The 17,732-nt window shown below is 31.6% G+C and overlaps 2 protein-coding genes across 2 annotated transcripts; one reads left to right on the forward strand and one right to left on the reverse strand.

The window, feature by feature from the left end:
* The first annotated feature begins 3,897 nt into the window (after positions 1 to 3,897).
* On the forward strand, positions 3,898 to 7,507 carry LOC149382543 (putative protein phosphatase 2C 33). Its single transcript, XM_089630276.1, has 5 exons — positions 3,898 to 4,920; positions 5,440 to 5,805; positions 5,881 to 5,998; positions 6,325 to 6,548; positions 6,630 to 7,507. The coding sequence occupies exons 1-5, from the start codon at positions 4,672 to 4,674 to the stop codon at positions 7,125 to 7,127; spliced, it is 1,455 nt and encodes a 484-aa protein (XP_089486402.1). The 5' UTR covers positions 3,898 to 4,671; the 3' UTR covers positions 7,128 to 7,507.
* A 3,100-nt stretch (positions 7,508 to 10,607) lies between these two features.
* LOC149382544 (serine carboxypeptidase-like 20) lies at positions 10,608 to 17,115 on the reverse strand. The gene is made up of 14 exons (XM_089630315.1): positions 16,641 to 17,115; positions 16,408 to 16,559; positions 15,173 to 15,249; positions 14,964 to 15,086; positions 14,759 to 14,861; positions 14,569 to 14,606; positions 14,246 to 14,347; positions 13,760 to 13,840; positions 13,346 to 13,621; positions 12,420 to 12,485; positions 12,177 to 12,298; positions 11,384 to 11,497; positions 11,038 to 11,083; positions 10,608 to 10,946 (listed from the first exon to the last, which is right to left on the reverse strand). Exons 1-14 carry the CDS (start codon positions 16,784 to 16,786, stop codon positions 10,863 to 10,865), a joined length of 1,530 nt encoding a protein of 509 aa, XP_089486441.1. The 5' UTR covers positions 16,787 to 17,115; the 3' UTR covers positions 10,608 to 10,862.
* Between the last annotated feature and the right edge of the window lie 617 nt (positions 17,116 to 17,732).

Raw genomic sequence — 17,732 nt, forward strand, 5'->3', positions numbered from 1 at the left:
ACACACACATACGAGAGGAAAAACAAAAATAATCCTAATATTTTTTATCCCATATAAATTTTAGTATATTATGCAGTATTGATACGTATAATTCATATTATGAACGTAGGTAACAAGCTAACTATAATATTTATATTTTCCAAATTAAGTTTCTTTATTGGTAAATAAATTTAAAAATCGTGTTTTTATCAAATTTCAGTCTTATTTATACGTTATATATTTTAGTATTGTTATTTTTCAGTATGTATAAATTCATTTATGAAGATAAATAAAAAGTTCTAATATAGCTTAAAATTTTATTATTTTTTAATACGTATATTTTCTTTCAAATTACACAGGTGTGCATATTATAGTCAATTATATATACATTTTTTTTATATATCTTTTTTAATGCTGAAAACTCAAATTTCTTAAAAAAAAAAAAAGTTTATGAAAATTAATTTCCGCTGAAACGGTAATATGCGGGGTAATAGTAATAGACTCGTTTCTTCTATAATAATGGAGGCCTTTTGTCTTGTCGATTGTTTTTATATATTTTTCCATGATGTGAGTCTATTTTTTTTTTTATTATTATTTGCGTATGTTCTTAACAATTTTTTAAAAGGGTAATAATGGCTACGTAGTAGTTGGTATACTCTAGGTCTAAGACATGCAATAATATTTTTTTTTTTTTCTTGCTGGAAAGCCGCCACAAAGAGAAGAAAATTAGACTCCGATAGCTACATCAAAAAATTATTTATGTTAGTTTATGATTTTCATTCCACATCGGTTGGCGAAAACAAAGAATAAATAGAATAATAAAACGACATAAACACATCATTATGGCCTAAAACTTCTTATACTCTTTCCATAACAATCTATAGATCAATCTAACTTTTCTTTTTCTTTTTCTTTTCCTTTTCCCTTTTTGCATAACAATATTTTTTTTAGGGCTGTACAAAACCGAACAGAAAATCCGATAAAATCGATAAACCGAACCGATCCAAAACAAAAAATCGGTGCCATGTCATAAAACCAAATTCGGATTCAATAATCGATCCAGTCTCAAAAACTGCACCGAATATCGGCTCAAAATTTAAAAAAAAATCGAATATCGAATATTATACCGGTTATTTTTTACTAAAAAATAAAATAAAATATAAATAATCTCGTTAGGATTATATGACTCATTTTTACTCGTATTTTTTTTTATCATTGGAATAATTTATAACCGGCTATGGATTTAAAAACTAGTTTCGTAGTGATTATGGATTTTATGAACTGGATAACCGATTTTTTAAACCGATTTTAAACTAGATCCGGATATTAAAGAACCGGATAATCGAATTTTGAAAATCGAATATTAAAACTAGATATTGGATTTAAGAAACTGGATAACCGAATATTCGGACTAGTTATTGGACCAAATTTTTAAAACACGAAATTCGGATTCAGATATGAAAATGGCCAAAATCAAACCTAACCAATCCAGTTTCAACCCTACTTTTTTTCGTTCCCATCTCTTCACGTATATACAATCAATACACTGAATATTAAACACAAATTATCCAAAAAAACAAATTTTAAACTTCAATATTAAAAAGATTTTAGTCATTTTGGGAATTGAACCCGCCCTCTCATAAAAGAGAAAACCTCAACTCCAGGGACCTTATAATTTATAAATAGCATATATTACACAATTTGAAATAAATTTATCTCAAATTAAACAAAATAAATATGCCCTCTCTCGCCTCAAAATTCTCTCTAAACTCTAGAGACAAAAAAACGATACCCCAATTCATGTTGCAATATGAATAATGTTAATCGTCCGAGAACGCGTCGACGGAAAATCTTCCGCTCCTTAATTAATAATTCGTTTTTTTTTTCCAGGTGATGACTGATTGGAAATCGACTTTTTAGTTTATGTGGCGTTCTCGACCCTTTAATACACGTGTGATCAGGAAGCTCGGCCTTAGATAACACTATATGTAGATCTAATCTATTTTTTAGCATTAAGATTATGATATATAAATACTCAGCCATAGAGAAATGTTGTGTGGTCTTTGGACGTGACATAGAAATTGGCGCTTTTGTTTTACATTCATAACAAAACCTAATTACAAATTCTTTGGAGGAGATCAAGGAACTAACTATTCCCACGGAGCAAACCTTAAATATAATACTGTTCATCATATATTCCTTTCATAAGAAGTATTATCATTTTGCGTTGAAAAAAATCAGAGCATGATATGTTTATTTTTTTTTAATGATTAACACGTGATTCACATCGGAAGAAATATCTAAAGAGCCAATTATTTGGATGAAGTGCATTAAAATAAAATGTTTGTATATGCCTGTGAATTGTCTATGTTTGTTCATGAGCTGTATATATAATATAATATAATTAGTGGAGGATAGTAATCTGAGGTCAATCGGTAAACCAACATTAAGTAAATGCTTGGAAAGTGAAATTGATGTAGAAATAGGAGCTAGATATCATGGTCGTTAGGCTTTCATTGATTGATTGAGGCGTCATCTGGATCTCTATAACATTATCCGATTAATATAACCACATTGACTGTATATATATATATAAGAAATGGTTAGAGCTTAGAAATATAATCAAGAAAGTTGTATTATTTAATGTAAAAAAGCGAAGCAAATGCGTCTTTTGCACGAAAGCAGAGAATAAAAAAGGAATATATGTGTAAAAGGGGGTGTAAATGCAAAATCACACGAAAAAGATCCTTTTTTTGTAGTACTTCGAAGAAAATCGGCCAATTAATAAAAAACTTGAAGGAAAGCAATAATTAAATAAGCGAGAGGATCGTATTTGTATCCCAATTCCTAAAGGAACTGCATTAAAATAATTTGGAAGTGGAAATTAGGCATCTGAATATTCGTCAACGTCAAAACCACGCATCCATTAATCTTGTTTAGGTCCATTTGATTGTTAAATTATTGTAAAAAAAAACAGCCAACAATAAGTATTTTTTTCCCACTTGTTATTCGTAAAATATTATTTTAATAAAAGATGACCTTCTAAAAAAGAAAGATTTTTTTTTTGTCCACTCTCGTTTTAGGCATCAACGCTATATTTGATCACGAGGTTTATTCACGTCCTTTAATTTTCGAAATTATATCTATATTATATATTTGTTTAAAACAATTTATAATTTATTAGTCAATTTCAAACATCACGTTTTGGATATAAATAACGTTTGAAAACTTATTAAAAAATAATCAAATAGATGAATTGACACTTGAATAAACTATTTGAATTTTCCATTTTGTCATTCGTTTAAAATAGTAGGTTTTTTTTCTACAATTCGTCACTCTTTCTCTCTCTCTCATACAGTTTTTTTTTAATCAAAACTTTAAAAATTCATATCTTCCTCATATGAACTCGAAAATTGAGTGATTTCAAATCCTACGGATTCGTGGCGAGGAAAGCTTCAAAAATAGACCCATCGTGCTTGATGAAAGGTCTTGTCTACTACTGTAAAATTTCGACGGAGTCCACCATTAGTACATTTTTCGTTCACTGGCGAGAGCTGATTTTTTATCCGCATTTTCAAGACCAAGGCATAATAAAACTTCAGGGTTGTCATTATCGTCGTCCTTTTTCTCAGACTCTAAACTTTTTCTATGAAAAAACTAAAAATTTATGTAATATTGTTATGGAAATAACTTGAAATTTTCGGAATTTTTTTGAAAATAAATGAAAATTTAATGAAGATTAGTTTGAGTTTTTTGGTTTACAAAGAAAAGCTAAGAGATAAAATTTGTGAAAATTTCATTACTTTTTTGCTCTATAAAAATAAATATAATACAGGAATTATTCAGTCCACACTGCAGATTAGTTTTTTTTTATTGATTTGTAGTTTTTTAGTTACAGAATATATATCATAATTAGATTATTCTGTATCCTATTATTCTTTTCTTCTATTTATCTGAAAGGCGATCCCAAATTCCAACGAATTTCATCATATCCAATTTTTGTTTGCAGCCACTTGTAATATGGTGTGGTGGTGAACCTGTGGGAGAAAAAAAAAAAGTCTTTGCCTTTTCGGCTTTCATTCACGAGCTTATAATAATTCGACGTTTCCTCTCGATTTCGTCGGAATTTTTAGGTTCGTCGAATTCAGTCTCTTTCTTCTCAAACCTCCGAGCTCGAATCGGAGAAGGATAAATCATCTTCTCGTTGCTCTCGTCGTCTCCGATTCTGATCCATGATATTCAGATCGCCAATTCCGAAGCCTTTCCGTCTCCACAGGTTTGCAATACTCAAAAGCCTTCGTTTCCGAGTAGATCTTCCTTCTTCGCAGATCTGCTTGCGTTAACTTTATCCACACCACCATATATCTCCAAAAAAAAAAAAACATAATAGGTACTTCCATTTTAGTAAGTGGGAAAGGGAAATTCATCGGGAAGAAAGAGGCAATTTCTAGGCTTCAATAGGAATTACAATTGAGTCAAGATATAGTAAGTAAAAACAAAAGGAAATTCATTGGGATTAGGCTGAGAAGAAGAAGAAATTGTGTGGATTGATAATTGAGTTTTGTCAAGATAGAGGGTTTAGTGGTATCGCGATTCGTAGAGAAGGCATTTCTGACGGAGACATCAAGAGAGGAAAGGGTGGGGTGTTTGGGTGGTCTGGAGTGCATATTAGGGCTAATCAGGGCCCTGAGAATGGGGTCCTGCTTGTCCGCGGCAGAGTCCGCCAGAAGCCCGCCGCCATCGCCGGGCCCCACCCTCTCCAAGCGGTGGCGGAGCTCAAAGAAACGGCCCGGAAGCTCCTCATTCGACCGCCGCTCCACCGAAGGGTCGCTGCACCGCATCCCCGGCAGAATGTTCCTCAACGGCTCCACCGACCTCGCCACCATGTTCACCCAGCAGGGCAAGAAAGGGACTAATCAGGACGCCATGATTGTTTGGGAGGTCAGTCCGTCGTCTCTCGATGCTTTTTTCCTAGCTCGATAGATTAGCAAAATAACAAAGGATTGTAAAAAAAATAAAAAAAAATTTGTGAAATAGCCAAATTTACTTTTTGACGGTGTCAATACATATTTTGAACAAATTATATTCAAGTAACTAAGCCATTAGAAGTTTGTGAACTACTAAATAGCCAACCTTTTCGTTAGTTCAAGCATTGCGGATATACCCTTTTGTGTCCATGTTAATAAAATGCATGGGTATTCACTTATAATTAAAGAATTGTTGGCTATATATCAATTTTATTATGTTTATAAGGCTATATATATTTAGCGAACCCTATATTGAAAGTGGTAAATTGTTTATATATGTGAGTAGAAAAACTTCAACTTTGACTATTTTTCTAAGAACTTGGAAGTTTAGATGTTTTGCCAATTAATTAGTTTCAAATGACTATTTTGTATATTATTTCCTGTTCCTCAATTTTTGCAGATTTGTGATTTTGATTTTTGTTTCTGTGATCAGAATTTTGGTTCGAGGAAGGACACGGTGTTTTGCGGGGTGTTTGATGGGCACGGGCCGTACGGTCACATGGTGGCGAAGAGGGTTAGGGATTCGCTGCCTCTGAGGCTGAGCGCTCACTGGGAAGTGAGCCTCAATGGCGGCGAGGTTCTGAAGGAGATCAGCCTGAACTCCACCGGAAGCTTGATCTCCGACGACGTTGAATCCTCGATCAGTATTGGAGAAGAACCCGAGAAACGGCCCGATATTTTTCAGACGCTGAAGGAGTCGTTTCTGAAGGCTTACAGGGTCATGGATAGAGAGTTGAGAATGCAAGGGACTATTGATTGCTTCTGTAGTGGCTCCACGGCTGTGACTATGGTTAAGCAGGTTTGAAATTATATCTTTCTTGATGAGTTGACTTTTTGATGAATTCCCTTGTTGACCGTTTGCTGTTTGTTGTAGGGCCGGGATATTGTCATTGGAAATATCGGGGATTCTAGAGCGGTACTTGGTACAAGAGACAAAGACGACTATCTCGTTCCGATCCAGTTGACTGTTGACCTCAAACCAAATCTTCCAGGTTTCGTTTGTTCCTTTGTTTCCAAGTACTTGATTGTACGACCAGTGTTTTATTTTGACAATAAAGAATAGGACTATCGGTAGAATTTCTGCGGCAGCTTAACTATGATAATGATTTATCCATTTTTATTTGGCGTACTTTTCTTCACTGGCCATAATGAATCATTGGTTGGACATTTTTGGAAATGATTCGAATAATTCTCTGAGAAGGTCACAACTGTTTATGCCGATTTGAAGCATGAATAATCTTGCCATTACTAACCCGCTGTAATGCATTTTTCCGCTCCTAAACATTATATTCAATTATTGTATCTTCGTTTTCAACAGAGGAAGCAGAGAGGATTCGAAAGTGTAAGGGGCGGGTTTTCGCTCTCCGAGACGAACCGGAAGTAGCCCGTGTTTGGCTGCCGAACTATGACTCGCCCGGTCTCGCCATGGCTAGGGCTTTCGGAGATTTCTGCCTCAAGGATTTCGGTCTCATATCCGTGCCCGAGATAACCTATCGCCGCATCACCGACAAAGACGAGTTCGTAGTCTTGGCCACAGACGGGGTACGATCAAAACATTTCTCAACCCAATTCACAAAAATCAAAACCGCGCTACGAATATCTGATCCGTCTTTGTCTTGTCAGGTTTGGGATGTTCTGTCTAACAAGGAAGTGGTGGACATTGTAGCCACGGCCACGGAAAGGTCCACCGCGGCTCGAACCGTGGTCGAGACCGCGGTGAGATGTTGGAAACAGAAATACCCTACTTCCAAAGTCGATGACTGTGCCGTGGTCTGTCTCTTCCTCGACTCCGACACCAACAACACGTCTTGCGCCGGAAATACTCCGTCCATAGAAGAAGAAACTACTCATACTGAAAATACCAAGTCCGTGACTGGTAATGAAGAAGAAGACGAAGAAGAAGAAGACCCATCTTCTCCGGCCGCTTTAGATCGCTCCGGTACCGTACGAACCGGCGAATGTATTACTCTTCCAGAAAAAGGGCACAAAGATGATGACTTGGACGAGTTGAACTCCGAGCCATCAAAAGATTGGTCTGCTCTCGAAGGAGTCTCTCGCGTCAATACATTATTGACTCTTCCGAGGTTTGTTCCCGGAGAAGATGGCAAGTTCGGAAAATGACATTATGGAAAGAAAAGAAAAGTCTCGGTTTTCGCTTGATCACGGTAATCAATTTATTTCAATTTTTTTTTTTTTTTTGAGTGTCTACAGAAAGGTAAAATAAATTAAGAATTTGTTTTCGTGCTGTCAAAGTAAAAAAGAAAAAGAAAAAAAAAAAAAAAACTATGAACCGGAGAGGCTGGCCCGGCTATATTAGCACGTCTGGGGAAATAGTCCTCTCTCTATCTAGTGTGGATAGGGTTCGAATTTTTGTAAAACCAACTCTCCTAGTTTTTTTTTTCATTTGTTAAATAATTTTTTTTATGTGATATTCGTTGTGTATCATGTGTTGATAATAATATACTACTTTGATAATGAAGCATCACCTTATTCAACTTGTTTCTCAACTGTTTGGTTGTCAGATTCGTTTATATCTAAATACTGCCATTTACGTAATTGTCATGTATCTCCAATATTTCAGAAAGGTATTTTGTATATGACGTTGGTGAGTGAGATCTTTGTGTGGTCTTACAGAAAAAGACATGCCTGACCTGAGATTGAAGTCTATTGTTGCCCTCCCATTTCTCTTTACTTCCACACACATTCCATTCCACACCTACTTTCTTTGATCATATCTCAATTTTAGCATCTGAAAACACGCGTTCTTTAATCTCCCCCACATTTTGGAGGTTGGTGTTTCACAGTCTGTTTAATTAATGGGTAGTTCATATTTGACTCAAGAGAGTGACCCAATTATTATTATTATTATTATTATTATTCTTATTATTATTATACACCAAAGCAACAAGGAGAGTCACGAACGAGGACGCGGGGATAGAGACTTATATCATAAATTTTAGAAAGAGGGATTTTTCTTTGAAATTAAAAAAATATGGCCATATAATTAGCTCAAATATTTTAATGAACACAATTGATGAATTCAAGTCCTCAACGTGTTGGCTCGGTTACTTTGGGAAATATGTTTGCTCGCTCAAAGTGAAGATCTTTTATGATTGATCATTTCTTAATTTATATACTAAAATTGAACCGAAGAAAGTAACTAAAAAAAAAAACTAAAGATAAAAGATAAGCTAAGGGAGAAAAAAAATCTAGTGAAAAATAAAGGATTGAGAGAATGTTGCATATCATTACACAAGTGCATATGTCGCTCCAAGTTATATCCAGTGGCTATCTAACCATATGAAGCGTTAGAAATTTTGAAATAGCCAACGTTTCGTTAATTTTTTGTAAATAGTCACGTAAATATATTTACGCTATAAAAATAACAAAAAACGCAGAGTAAATTTTTAGTAAATATGGTTATTTATGAAATATTTACAACAATTTTTGGCTATTTACGAAAAATTTACAAAACGTTGGCTAAAATGCAAACGCTTATGTTTATGTGGTTTATATCGCTAAATTTTTGACTCACAAACTACTTTGAGCATCTTTAATGGTAAGCAAATACCATATTTGCTTAACTTGCCACATAAGCAATTTAAGCTACAACTAATTTAAGCAAATTTGTTCTCTATTGGTAAGCTAAATCACTCTCATAGCTTAACTTTATCCCACATGTCAATAATTAATATTTTATTATTATTTTCTATTCAATTCCCACTTATTAAATAAATAAAAAATAAAAAATTGGTCCATTTAGCATCTTTAATGGTGTTTGGCTTAGCAACTTTAAGGACTTGCTTGCAATTAGGAGAAATGTTAAGCTATTTGCTTAACCATTATTTTGCAATTTGGCTATGTGATTGGCTAGATAAATTAGCTCTATAGAGCTACTTATTTAAGCCAAATACATGGGGCCCATTTAAATTATTGAGAGCACATCTATTCATTGTTTATTTAAATTTTGTCATGCTATTATTATTGAAGTCTTAACGGAGGAGTGTACAAGAGGTGACTATGGGCTAATATTGCCATTATGTTAGTTATTTTTCTTCTTCTTATTTGTGATATTGGTTAGTATTGTATCATCTTTTTAATAATAAGATTATATGTGTTGTGTTGTTAAATTTATTATTTTACTTAAATTTATAAATTTTTAATTACCAATATTTTAGTAATATTTTTTTGTGTGAATTATTTGTTGACACAATTTTTTTTTTTGTATATATATAATTAATATATTGTTAGTATAATATAGTCAAATTATTTTCTTAAAAAAAATTACATGTTCTTCATTTGATCTAATAAATTGAATTATACAACTTTCAATAAAAAAAATTATAGTTTTAACAAGTGAAAATTGAATAAAAAATAAACAAAAATAGCAATTGACAAGTAGGATAAATTTAAGCAAGAGGAGAAATTAACTTACCATTGTGGATGATTTAGCTTAAATAAGTTGTATTTTGCTATGACTTATGTGGCATGGTAAGCTAATTTGACATTAGCTTACCATTAAAGATGCTCTTAATTTGCTAAGCTAAGAGCTTAGTTAAGCAAAGTAGCTTAGTTAAGCTAATAGGTAAAGTGCAAAATAATGATAAGCAATTAGCTTACAACTTTTGCTAATTGCTAGCAAGTCCTCATAATTGTTAAGATACAAACTATTAAAGATGCTCTAGAAATCTAACGAATTAAATCTAGAAGTAACAATAATTTTATTGATTGCTAAGATAAAATGAAATGCTAGAATTAAAACAATTATCTAATGTGAGAATATTAGGGGTTACAATTCCACTATGGACCGACTACGAATAATGACTATCATTAATTCAACCATCTCGTCTCCTTTACCTGGATACAAATTCCTCTAATTTTTCCTAGTGTTCGCTATTCCACATTGAAGCTCAATTGGGCCTTACGACCAACAAAACCCTTACAACCTCGTAATCACGATTAATGGTGTCTGATTCACTTTATAACATTTCGTGATCTTTGCACTATCACGAAACACAAAACCAACTTCTAGCACTGAAAGAACAAGGTTTCACTTCCACACTCTTAGAAAACTCAGAATTGCGTAAAAAGACTTTTACATGTAGAAAAAAAATTTATTTTATAAGATCGCCACAAATTGATTCGGAGGAGATTAAATCGGGAGCAAATTTCTTTAATTAGAATTTGCGAAAAATACTTAGTGAATCCAATCGGACGCGATCTGATAATGTGTCTAATATATTCTTGTAACAATTTTGCTTGAGAGGGACTACGATTTTTTTTTTTTTTTTTTTTTTTGTATGACGGGTGAGTGAGATTTTGAGTGTGTCCTCACAGAAATTAAAAGACCTACATGTGTGTGATTATGGAAGTCTTTTGTTGCCCTCTCATTTCTCTTCAGTTCCACATACATTTAATTCCACAATCCACACGAACTTTCTACATTATGTTCGTGTTTCATGATCAAAGTCATTGTTTAATACTTTAATTAATGGAGAGTGACCCATCCATTAATCTCTTTTTGTTATTATTATTTCTTTGCATGGTTATATCGTAAGCCACGAACTAGGACAAAGCGAAAAGAGGATCAAAGGCAGCGACTTTTATCAAAGAAACATTTTCTTTAAAAGAGAAGAAAAATGAGTTGTAAGTCCTATAACCTATAGGGAAATATGTGTGCAAATTAAGTGAAGCTCTATATTTGAGTGATTGCTTTAAATTTTTTTTTTTTTTTTTTATACTCAAACTGGAGATAAAAATGCATGCTACAGAAGACGAAGAAGAAGAAGAAGAAGAAAAATCTAGTGGAAAAAGAAAAGGAAAAGGAAACTAGAGAAAGCTGTTGAAATAAAATCGTTAAATGCTTTTGCCGTCCAACCAACGGCTATAAAAGTCCAAAGCCTCTTGTGGTTTATATTCTGGCACTGTATGCCCTGCACCCTGGCCCCATAAAAAAAGAAGATAAATAATAAATATCAGACTAATTAATCACGATTGTAAAAGATTAATGAAAATAATGAGAGAGAGAAACCTTGATGGTTAGAAAGGTAAGGCCATGATCATATCCTTGTAGGTATCTGCAGCACAACAAAAAATTAGCATTTCAATTTTTTATTTTTTATTTTTTTATTATGAGAATATTTTGTCATACTGCTTTGGGCCATCAGGCCAGAGTTGTTAAAGAGTTGGGATAATATCAAAATTATGACGGGACAATTATAGCTATTTATTGACAAATTTGTCAATAAATAACTGTGTTTATTTATAAACATGTCAATAAACAACTGTGTTTATTGATAAATTTAGTTTTGAAATTAGAAGTAATAAATAGTTGTAGGTTTAGAATTATCCCTAAAGAGTTTAGAGAAGAGCAATACCCAGAAACTTGGTCATTGGAAAACCAAGGCCTCCAATGGTCAACAATGTTATATCCAAGTGATCTTGTCCAAGCTTGGCTACCAGTATATGGTACACACATGTCATGGTCTCCACTGCCATAACAAAACACAATCAACTCTATTATGTATTTAAAACATTACAAATTAGATCATTTTAATAATTGTTCATACAAGTTGGATAAATATAATCAAAATAGTTCCATGCATAACATCTAGGATGGAAAAGAGACTACATTAACAATTTATTTATGCTTGTTTGTCTTTTATTTACACTTCTTTTGTATTTACTTTTATGCATAAACAGCGTTTAAGGGCACATTTATGACTAAAATGAGACAACTTTCCTTTTTCTATTAAATTTTTTTTCTTATATTTATGATCACTTTGTAACAATATTATCACAAACATTTATTATTTTGTGACAAACATTGTAACAAAGTGATCATAGATGTATGTATATATATGTTTTTTTATATAGAAAAGAAATTCTCTCAAATTTACTCATAGATATGTTCATTTCCCTTCTTTATAAATATCGCATATGACAAGAATATATATATATATATATATATATATATATACACTCACACACACACTCATAGAGACCAGGAGTTTGATCAATGAAAATTGAAAATATTAAAATTATTTATCTTGTTAAAGTCTAAGCTAATAGTATATTAGTATTATATTTATTTATTTATTTATAAATACATATAAATGGTATGAAATAATAAGACAGTTATCAAGTGTGTAAAGTTATATATAGATATACCTGTAGACAAGGACTCTATATCCTTGCATTGTGAGGTTTCTGTGATAAGGTATCATACTTCCAGCGTCATGGCTATACCTTATTCTGTTTGTGCATAAATCCCAACGACCCGTTACGTTTTCCTAAAATTTAGTACATTAATTAGTTGTGTTGTGTTGTCAATTTTTTTATTAATTTGATATCAAATCTTCATTAAAGAAAATGAATATCAACAACATATATATTGATTAATTAATTAATTACCGGCTCAGCATGAATCGCTTCTCTAACTGATTTGTCATTCAGCCATGCACTTGCAACGTGGTCATCCTATAAATAGTTTTCAAACGAAATTTCAATAAAAAAAAAAAAAGTTTTCAAACGAAACAACAAAAATGTGATCAAACAAAAGTAAAGTTTTGAACTTTTGGTTTTGCTAATTATTGTTCTCATTTGATGTAACTTTACAGCCATAAAATGCCAAAAAAATAGAAAAAAAGGGGAGTGAAAATAAATGATGAACTTTGCAACTTGCAGATAAAAACAAAATTGTATTGATTTATATTGCTGAATGCCCAGATCTGATATTATTGAAAACCGTCGAAAATTCCAAGAAATGAAAACAACTTATCTTCAAGTGCAAGAAACTCATAAATACTATATGAATAGAACAAGCTTCGAGTAACACCATTCACTGTGATTTGTGAATGACGTTAATAAACCTAATTGGCTAATTAATCAAAATACATAAACATTTCACTAGAAAAGACAAATTCATTTAATTGAGGCTGGAGAGTCATTTATGTATGGGAAGAATTCCAGGCTGTTTATTGACCCCATTTTCTCAACTTGCATTGCAATCTGACCAAAATGAAAAACATTATCTAATAAAGCCTAAAGAGTACTATATATCTATGTACATGCATGGGACAATAATATTATAAAGGACATATAGGAGTATGTTGACTGGGATATATATATATATATATATATATATATATAATATATATATATATATTTAAGGATGTGTAATTTTTTCAAATTGATATTTTTATGCTGAATTCTGTGGTGTCTTTTTCTTTTCTGAAAAAAAAACACATTTTTTTTAATCTTTTGTCACCAAAATAATCATATAAATCTAAATCCCTTATGATGATAATGAGTTTATTGAGTCTAGAAAGATAACTTACAAAGCAAGGTACGTCGACTCTGGAGCCACCGGAGACAGCGAGTTGGGGCCAGAGAGTGACGAGGCCGTCCCTCACCGGTGCCTCAAAAGGCCACGCCCGTCCAAATATCCTCTTCCTCACCGGCAGGGGCTTTTTGGTCATTCCCAACTGCTTGAAGCTCAATGGCAAGCTTGTGGAGTTTGGTTTGGCAATAACATCATTATTAGCACTACTTTCTTCTTCTGGGCTATGATAGCACGGCTCTAGGATGTCATATATATTTAATCCTTCAAGTGCCTACATGTTTGTAAAAAAAAAAAAAAAAATTCACTCATTTAATTGATAATTTTTATTTTATTTTATGCCCGAATGTAAAAAATCTATATCTTGCTTATTTTATTTTCTATATATGCATGTAAATATGTGGATATATACCTCTCTAACACGTACAATCTTTTCAATACATCGATCTTTTCGAGAGTTATAGTAATTTCCTTTGCACGCAGCTCTGGCTTCCTACAATAATTAATATGTATAAAGAGTATAAACATATTAATGTTCAAGAAGATATTAATATAGAACCCTTTTTTTTTTAATTTTAACGTTAAATGAGTATATACATGCGTAAAATCAATTACAAAATAAGAGCTAGAAAAAAAAGGTACTTTTTCTAATTTTGCATGTAGTTTATATTTATATATGAATATAACTAAAAAAACAAATTAATTATTCATTTATAATTGCTACAAGATGACCGTTTTAAAAACATCTAAATACCTCCTGACCATTATATATTGTACACATGAGAAGAAAAAAACGTTAGTGCAAAAGGACAAAGAAAGGGAAAGCAAATAATTATTTTAATGTTGAGACATAAATACATAAATATATATATATAGACACATACTAATTCATACATACCTCATAGATGTCATCTGAGATGAGAGCCATACCATGGGCAAAAGGGACAAGAGCATTGCCATCAAATTTTTGGTCTGTGACAGCATTTCCCACCATGTAACCCTAACCAAAAATAAATAAATAAAAAATTAATAATTCTCTATTTATTAGCTCTCTACTATATTGATTATAAACTAATCTTGTCATTTTTTTCATATAACTTAGGACTGTCTTTATATATAACCCCATAATTTAATGTGTCAAACGCTTACTTGATAACATATAATAAATGTAAATGATAAATGTTATTAGTAATTTAAATAGACCATAATAAAAGTACGGACCTTAAAATTGATGATTGGCTTTGCTCCAATTTTGATCCCTATATATATATTATGTATACATTCATAAATGCAAAACGTGATCATTATCGAAAAAACTGAAATGTCGGAAAAAGAAAAAAAAAAAAAAAAAAAAAATATATATATATATATATATATATATATATATATATATATATATATATATATATACCCTTGGCAACTTGATCAGCTAGAGTGGGCACATAAATTCCAGCGAAAGACTCTCCAGATATATAAAATGGATTTGATTGGAACTCTGGAAATTGCTCAAACCACTGTGTTACCAGACCAAAATCCAAAAAACAAAAAATTTACATTAGATATGTAATTTTGTTACACTCTTAATCTCTTATAGCTGTTTTTAAATTAGTTATTACCTTGAGAAGAAAAGTGTGAGTATCAGAAGCAGTTTTTAGGTCTCCAGTTGTGTATTTGGTTCGGTCCGTTGAGTAAGAAAAGCCAACGCCAACAGGAGAATCCAAATATATGATACTTGAAACCTGAAAAAAAAAAATTTGTGTTATTTTTTCAAACAACCATAATTACTATAATAATTAGTTAAAAAAAAAAAAACTATGTGGCTGACCTTAGTCCAAGTATGTGGATTAAGATGTAATTTGGGCAGACTTCCTTTAGGCTTTCCTTCTTCAAAACTAAATGGTCCTGCATAATTACAGTAAAAATTAAGCTAATTAATAAACATAAACACATTGTAATTTCATCACCTAATAAAGTAAAACTTTGCTTAAATTATTATTTTTAAATAATATATAATAAGTTGGATATGATGTAGGGTCTTAGATTCTGTATACTCTAGCTAGCATGTCACATGTCAAAAAGGCTATGCATTTATAGTAACGTCCAACTTTACATTATGTATAGTCTATAGATACCTTGTAACACAAAGCAACAAGTCTAACATGCCCTAGTGATGAGTCAGTTTTATGTAAGAACTTAATTAAATAATTAATAGTAATATTACTAATATATAGATCTCTTTTTCTTCCCGTTCCACAAGACAAGAAAAACAGAAATGAGACTTATACTTGTAATATATAGATCTCAACAGTTTAAAAAATAAAGGCTTCGTTTTTTTCTTTTATTCCAATGAAAATGGTTTTTCTTTTTCTTTTTAGCTTTAAATTTTAATTAATTAATCATATTCAGTCAAATCTAAAATAGACAAGACAAAGGAGAACGCGAAACACAAAACAGTATTTGTCCGGTTCATGCAGATATATACAATACAACAGATGATAAGGACAACACTTTTTTTTCACGTAGAGTAAAATAAATTATTGTGAATGAACATTTTTCCTAGCCGTATAGTATAGTCTTCTGTACGCTTTTTTACCGCTTAAACAAATTTATATATTTCTAATTCCCAACACAATTAAAAACAAAAATCAATAACAAAGTTGGACTTAGACTCATCGTATATATACACCATAAATATATTTCTCATTTTATTCAATAATTATACTTTATTAAAAAAATATAAATAAAAAAAAACATTATAAAAAGCGTGTCTTTAGAAAGTGTAGCAGTTAGCATCTTCTAGTTGCAGGCAGACAGTCCGGCATCAAGTACAGTGTCAAAAATAAAAATAATAAAAAGTATAAATATTTTATTTGAAGAAATAGAGAAGTGATAATTTATTCTATTTTTTCATATTTTTTTCAAGTTATACTTTTTTTCGGATGATTGTTACTATTTATATTTTTCAGATATACAGACGTTAATACAAATACAATATAACCATACGTATTATATAATTAACTGAGATATAAAAAAAAAACTATTAGTTATAATTAAGGGTACCATGTTCATAGACAAAACCGTCAAAGCTAGAGCATCCAGGTCCACCGTTTAGCCACAAAACGACCGGATCGCTTTCTGGGTTTCTCTCCGAAACGACAAAGTAATAGAAGAGCTTTTTTCCTCCTGGATTATTTCCCTCTATGTTTATGTATCTACAAAAAAAAAAAAAAAAAATTCACATACAATATATAATAGTAAAATGATATCTATATGATTAGTTAAAAAAAAAATACCCTGAGTAGTGTTTTGATGGCAAAGTGGCATCAAAGCCAGGGATATGAGTGACCAGAGAGTGTAGAGGAAGAGCTTCAGAAGATAAGAGAATTAGGCAAAGAGATATAAAGAGAAAAAGGGGTACTTTGGTGAGTTTGTTGGCCATTTTTTGTTTTGTTTTGTATATTTGTATCGAGTAAATAGGTCAAAATGAGAGAGCACTTCAGAGGATATATGTGGTAGAAGTAGAACAGTGTATGACTGTATGATAAGGAAAGAAGAAGAAGAAGAGTCACATTATCAGACAGGATTGTGTGTATATAGAGTCTATAGACAACAAAAAAGTGTGAGAGAAACTAATTTTATAAAAAAAAAAAAAAAGAAGCAGAAAAAGTTCAGTTGTTATTTTTTAAGGGTCAGAGAGAATGGAGAAAAAGGAAAAAGAAAAGGGAAACAGTTGGCATGAGAAAAGATTGGGAAAAAAAAAAAAGTTTATATTGAAAAAGAGAAATGGGAGGGAAAAAGATTCATCTTTAAATCCTAAGTAGTTAGAGAGAGAGAGAAAGAGGTTTAGGTTGTTAAATATTTTTTGACCATAATGTAATGTTTGTGGTGCATTGTCCAATCATCTTCCAATCATAAGTTGCTTCTCAAAGTGGTACTACAACAAGCATGCATAATATCATACAACATATATAGTGGAGAATATTATTTGAAGAGAAGACAATAGAAGAAGATATCCTTCCTTTTTACCTATGAGGGATTTCTAATCTTATTAGTAATCAAACTAGCATAACAAAAGTTCTTGCCCTAAAAAAAAGTTTCTTTCCAAATTAAAAAGGGGATCATTGGAGTCCTCACATCTTCACCAAATGGGACGCGACTATTATATGGGCAACCACGAAAATTTGTCGAAGTTTTTCACTCATACGCTATATATGGAGGATACACACTCGACATTGGCAGAGCCAAAATTTTAATAAAAAGAGGCATAATTAAAAGTTTTAAGGGGAGGGGGCAACAAAATAAAATTAAAGGATTAAATTATGAAAAGTTATATAACTATAGGAAAAAAAAAGTGTAAAAATATTAAAAATTACGGGTGAAAAAAC

The sequence above is a fragment of the Urtica dioica genome, chromosome 11 (genome assembly GCF_054948205.1).
Source record: "Urtica dioica subsp. dioica isolate 48M chromosome 11, U.dioica_male_clone48M_v1_H2, whole genome shotgun sequence".
Taxonomy (NCBI): domain Eukaryota; kingdom Viridiplantae; phylum Streptophyta; class Magnoliopsida; order Rosales; family Urticaceae; genus Urtica; species Urtica dioica.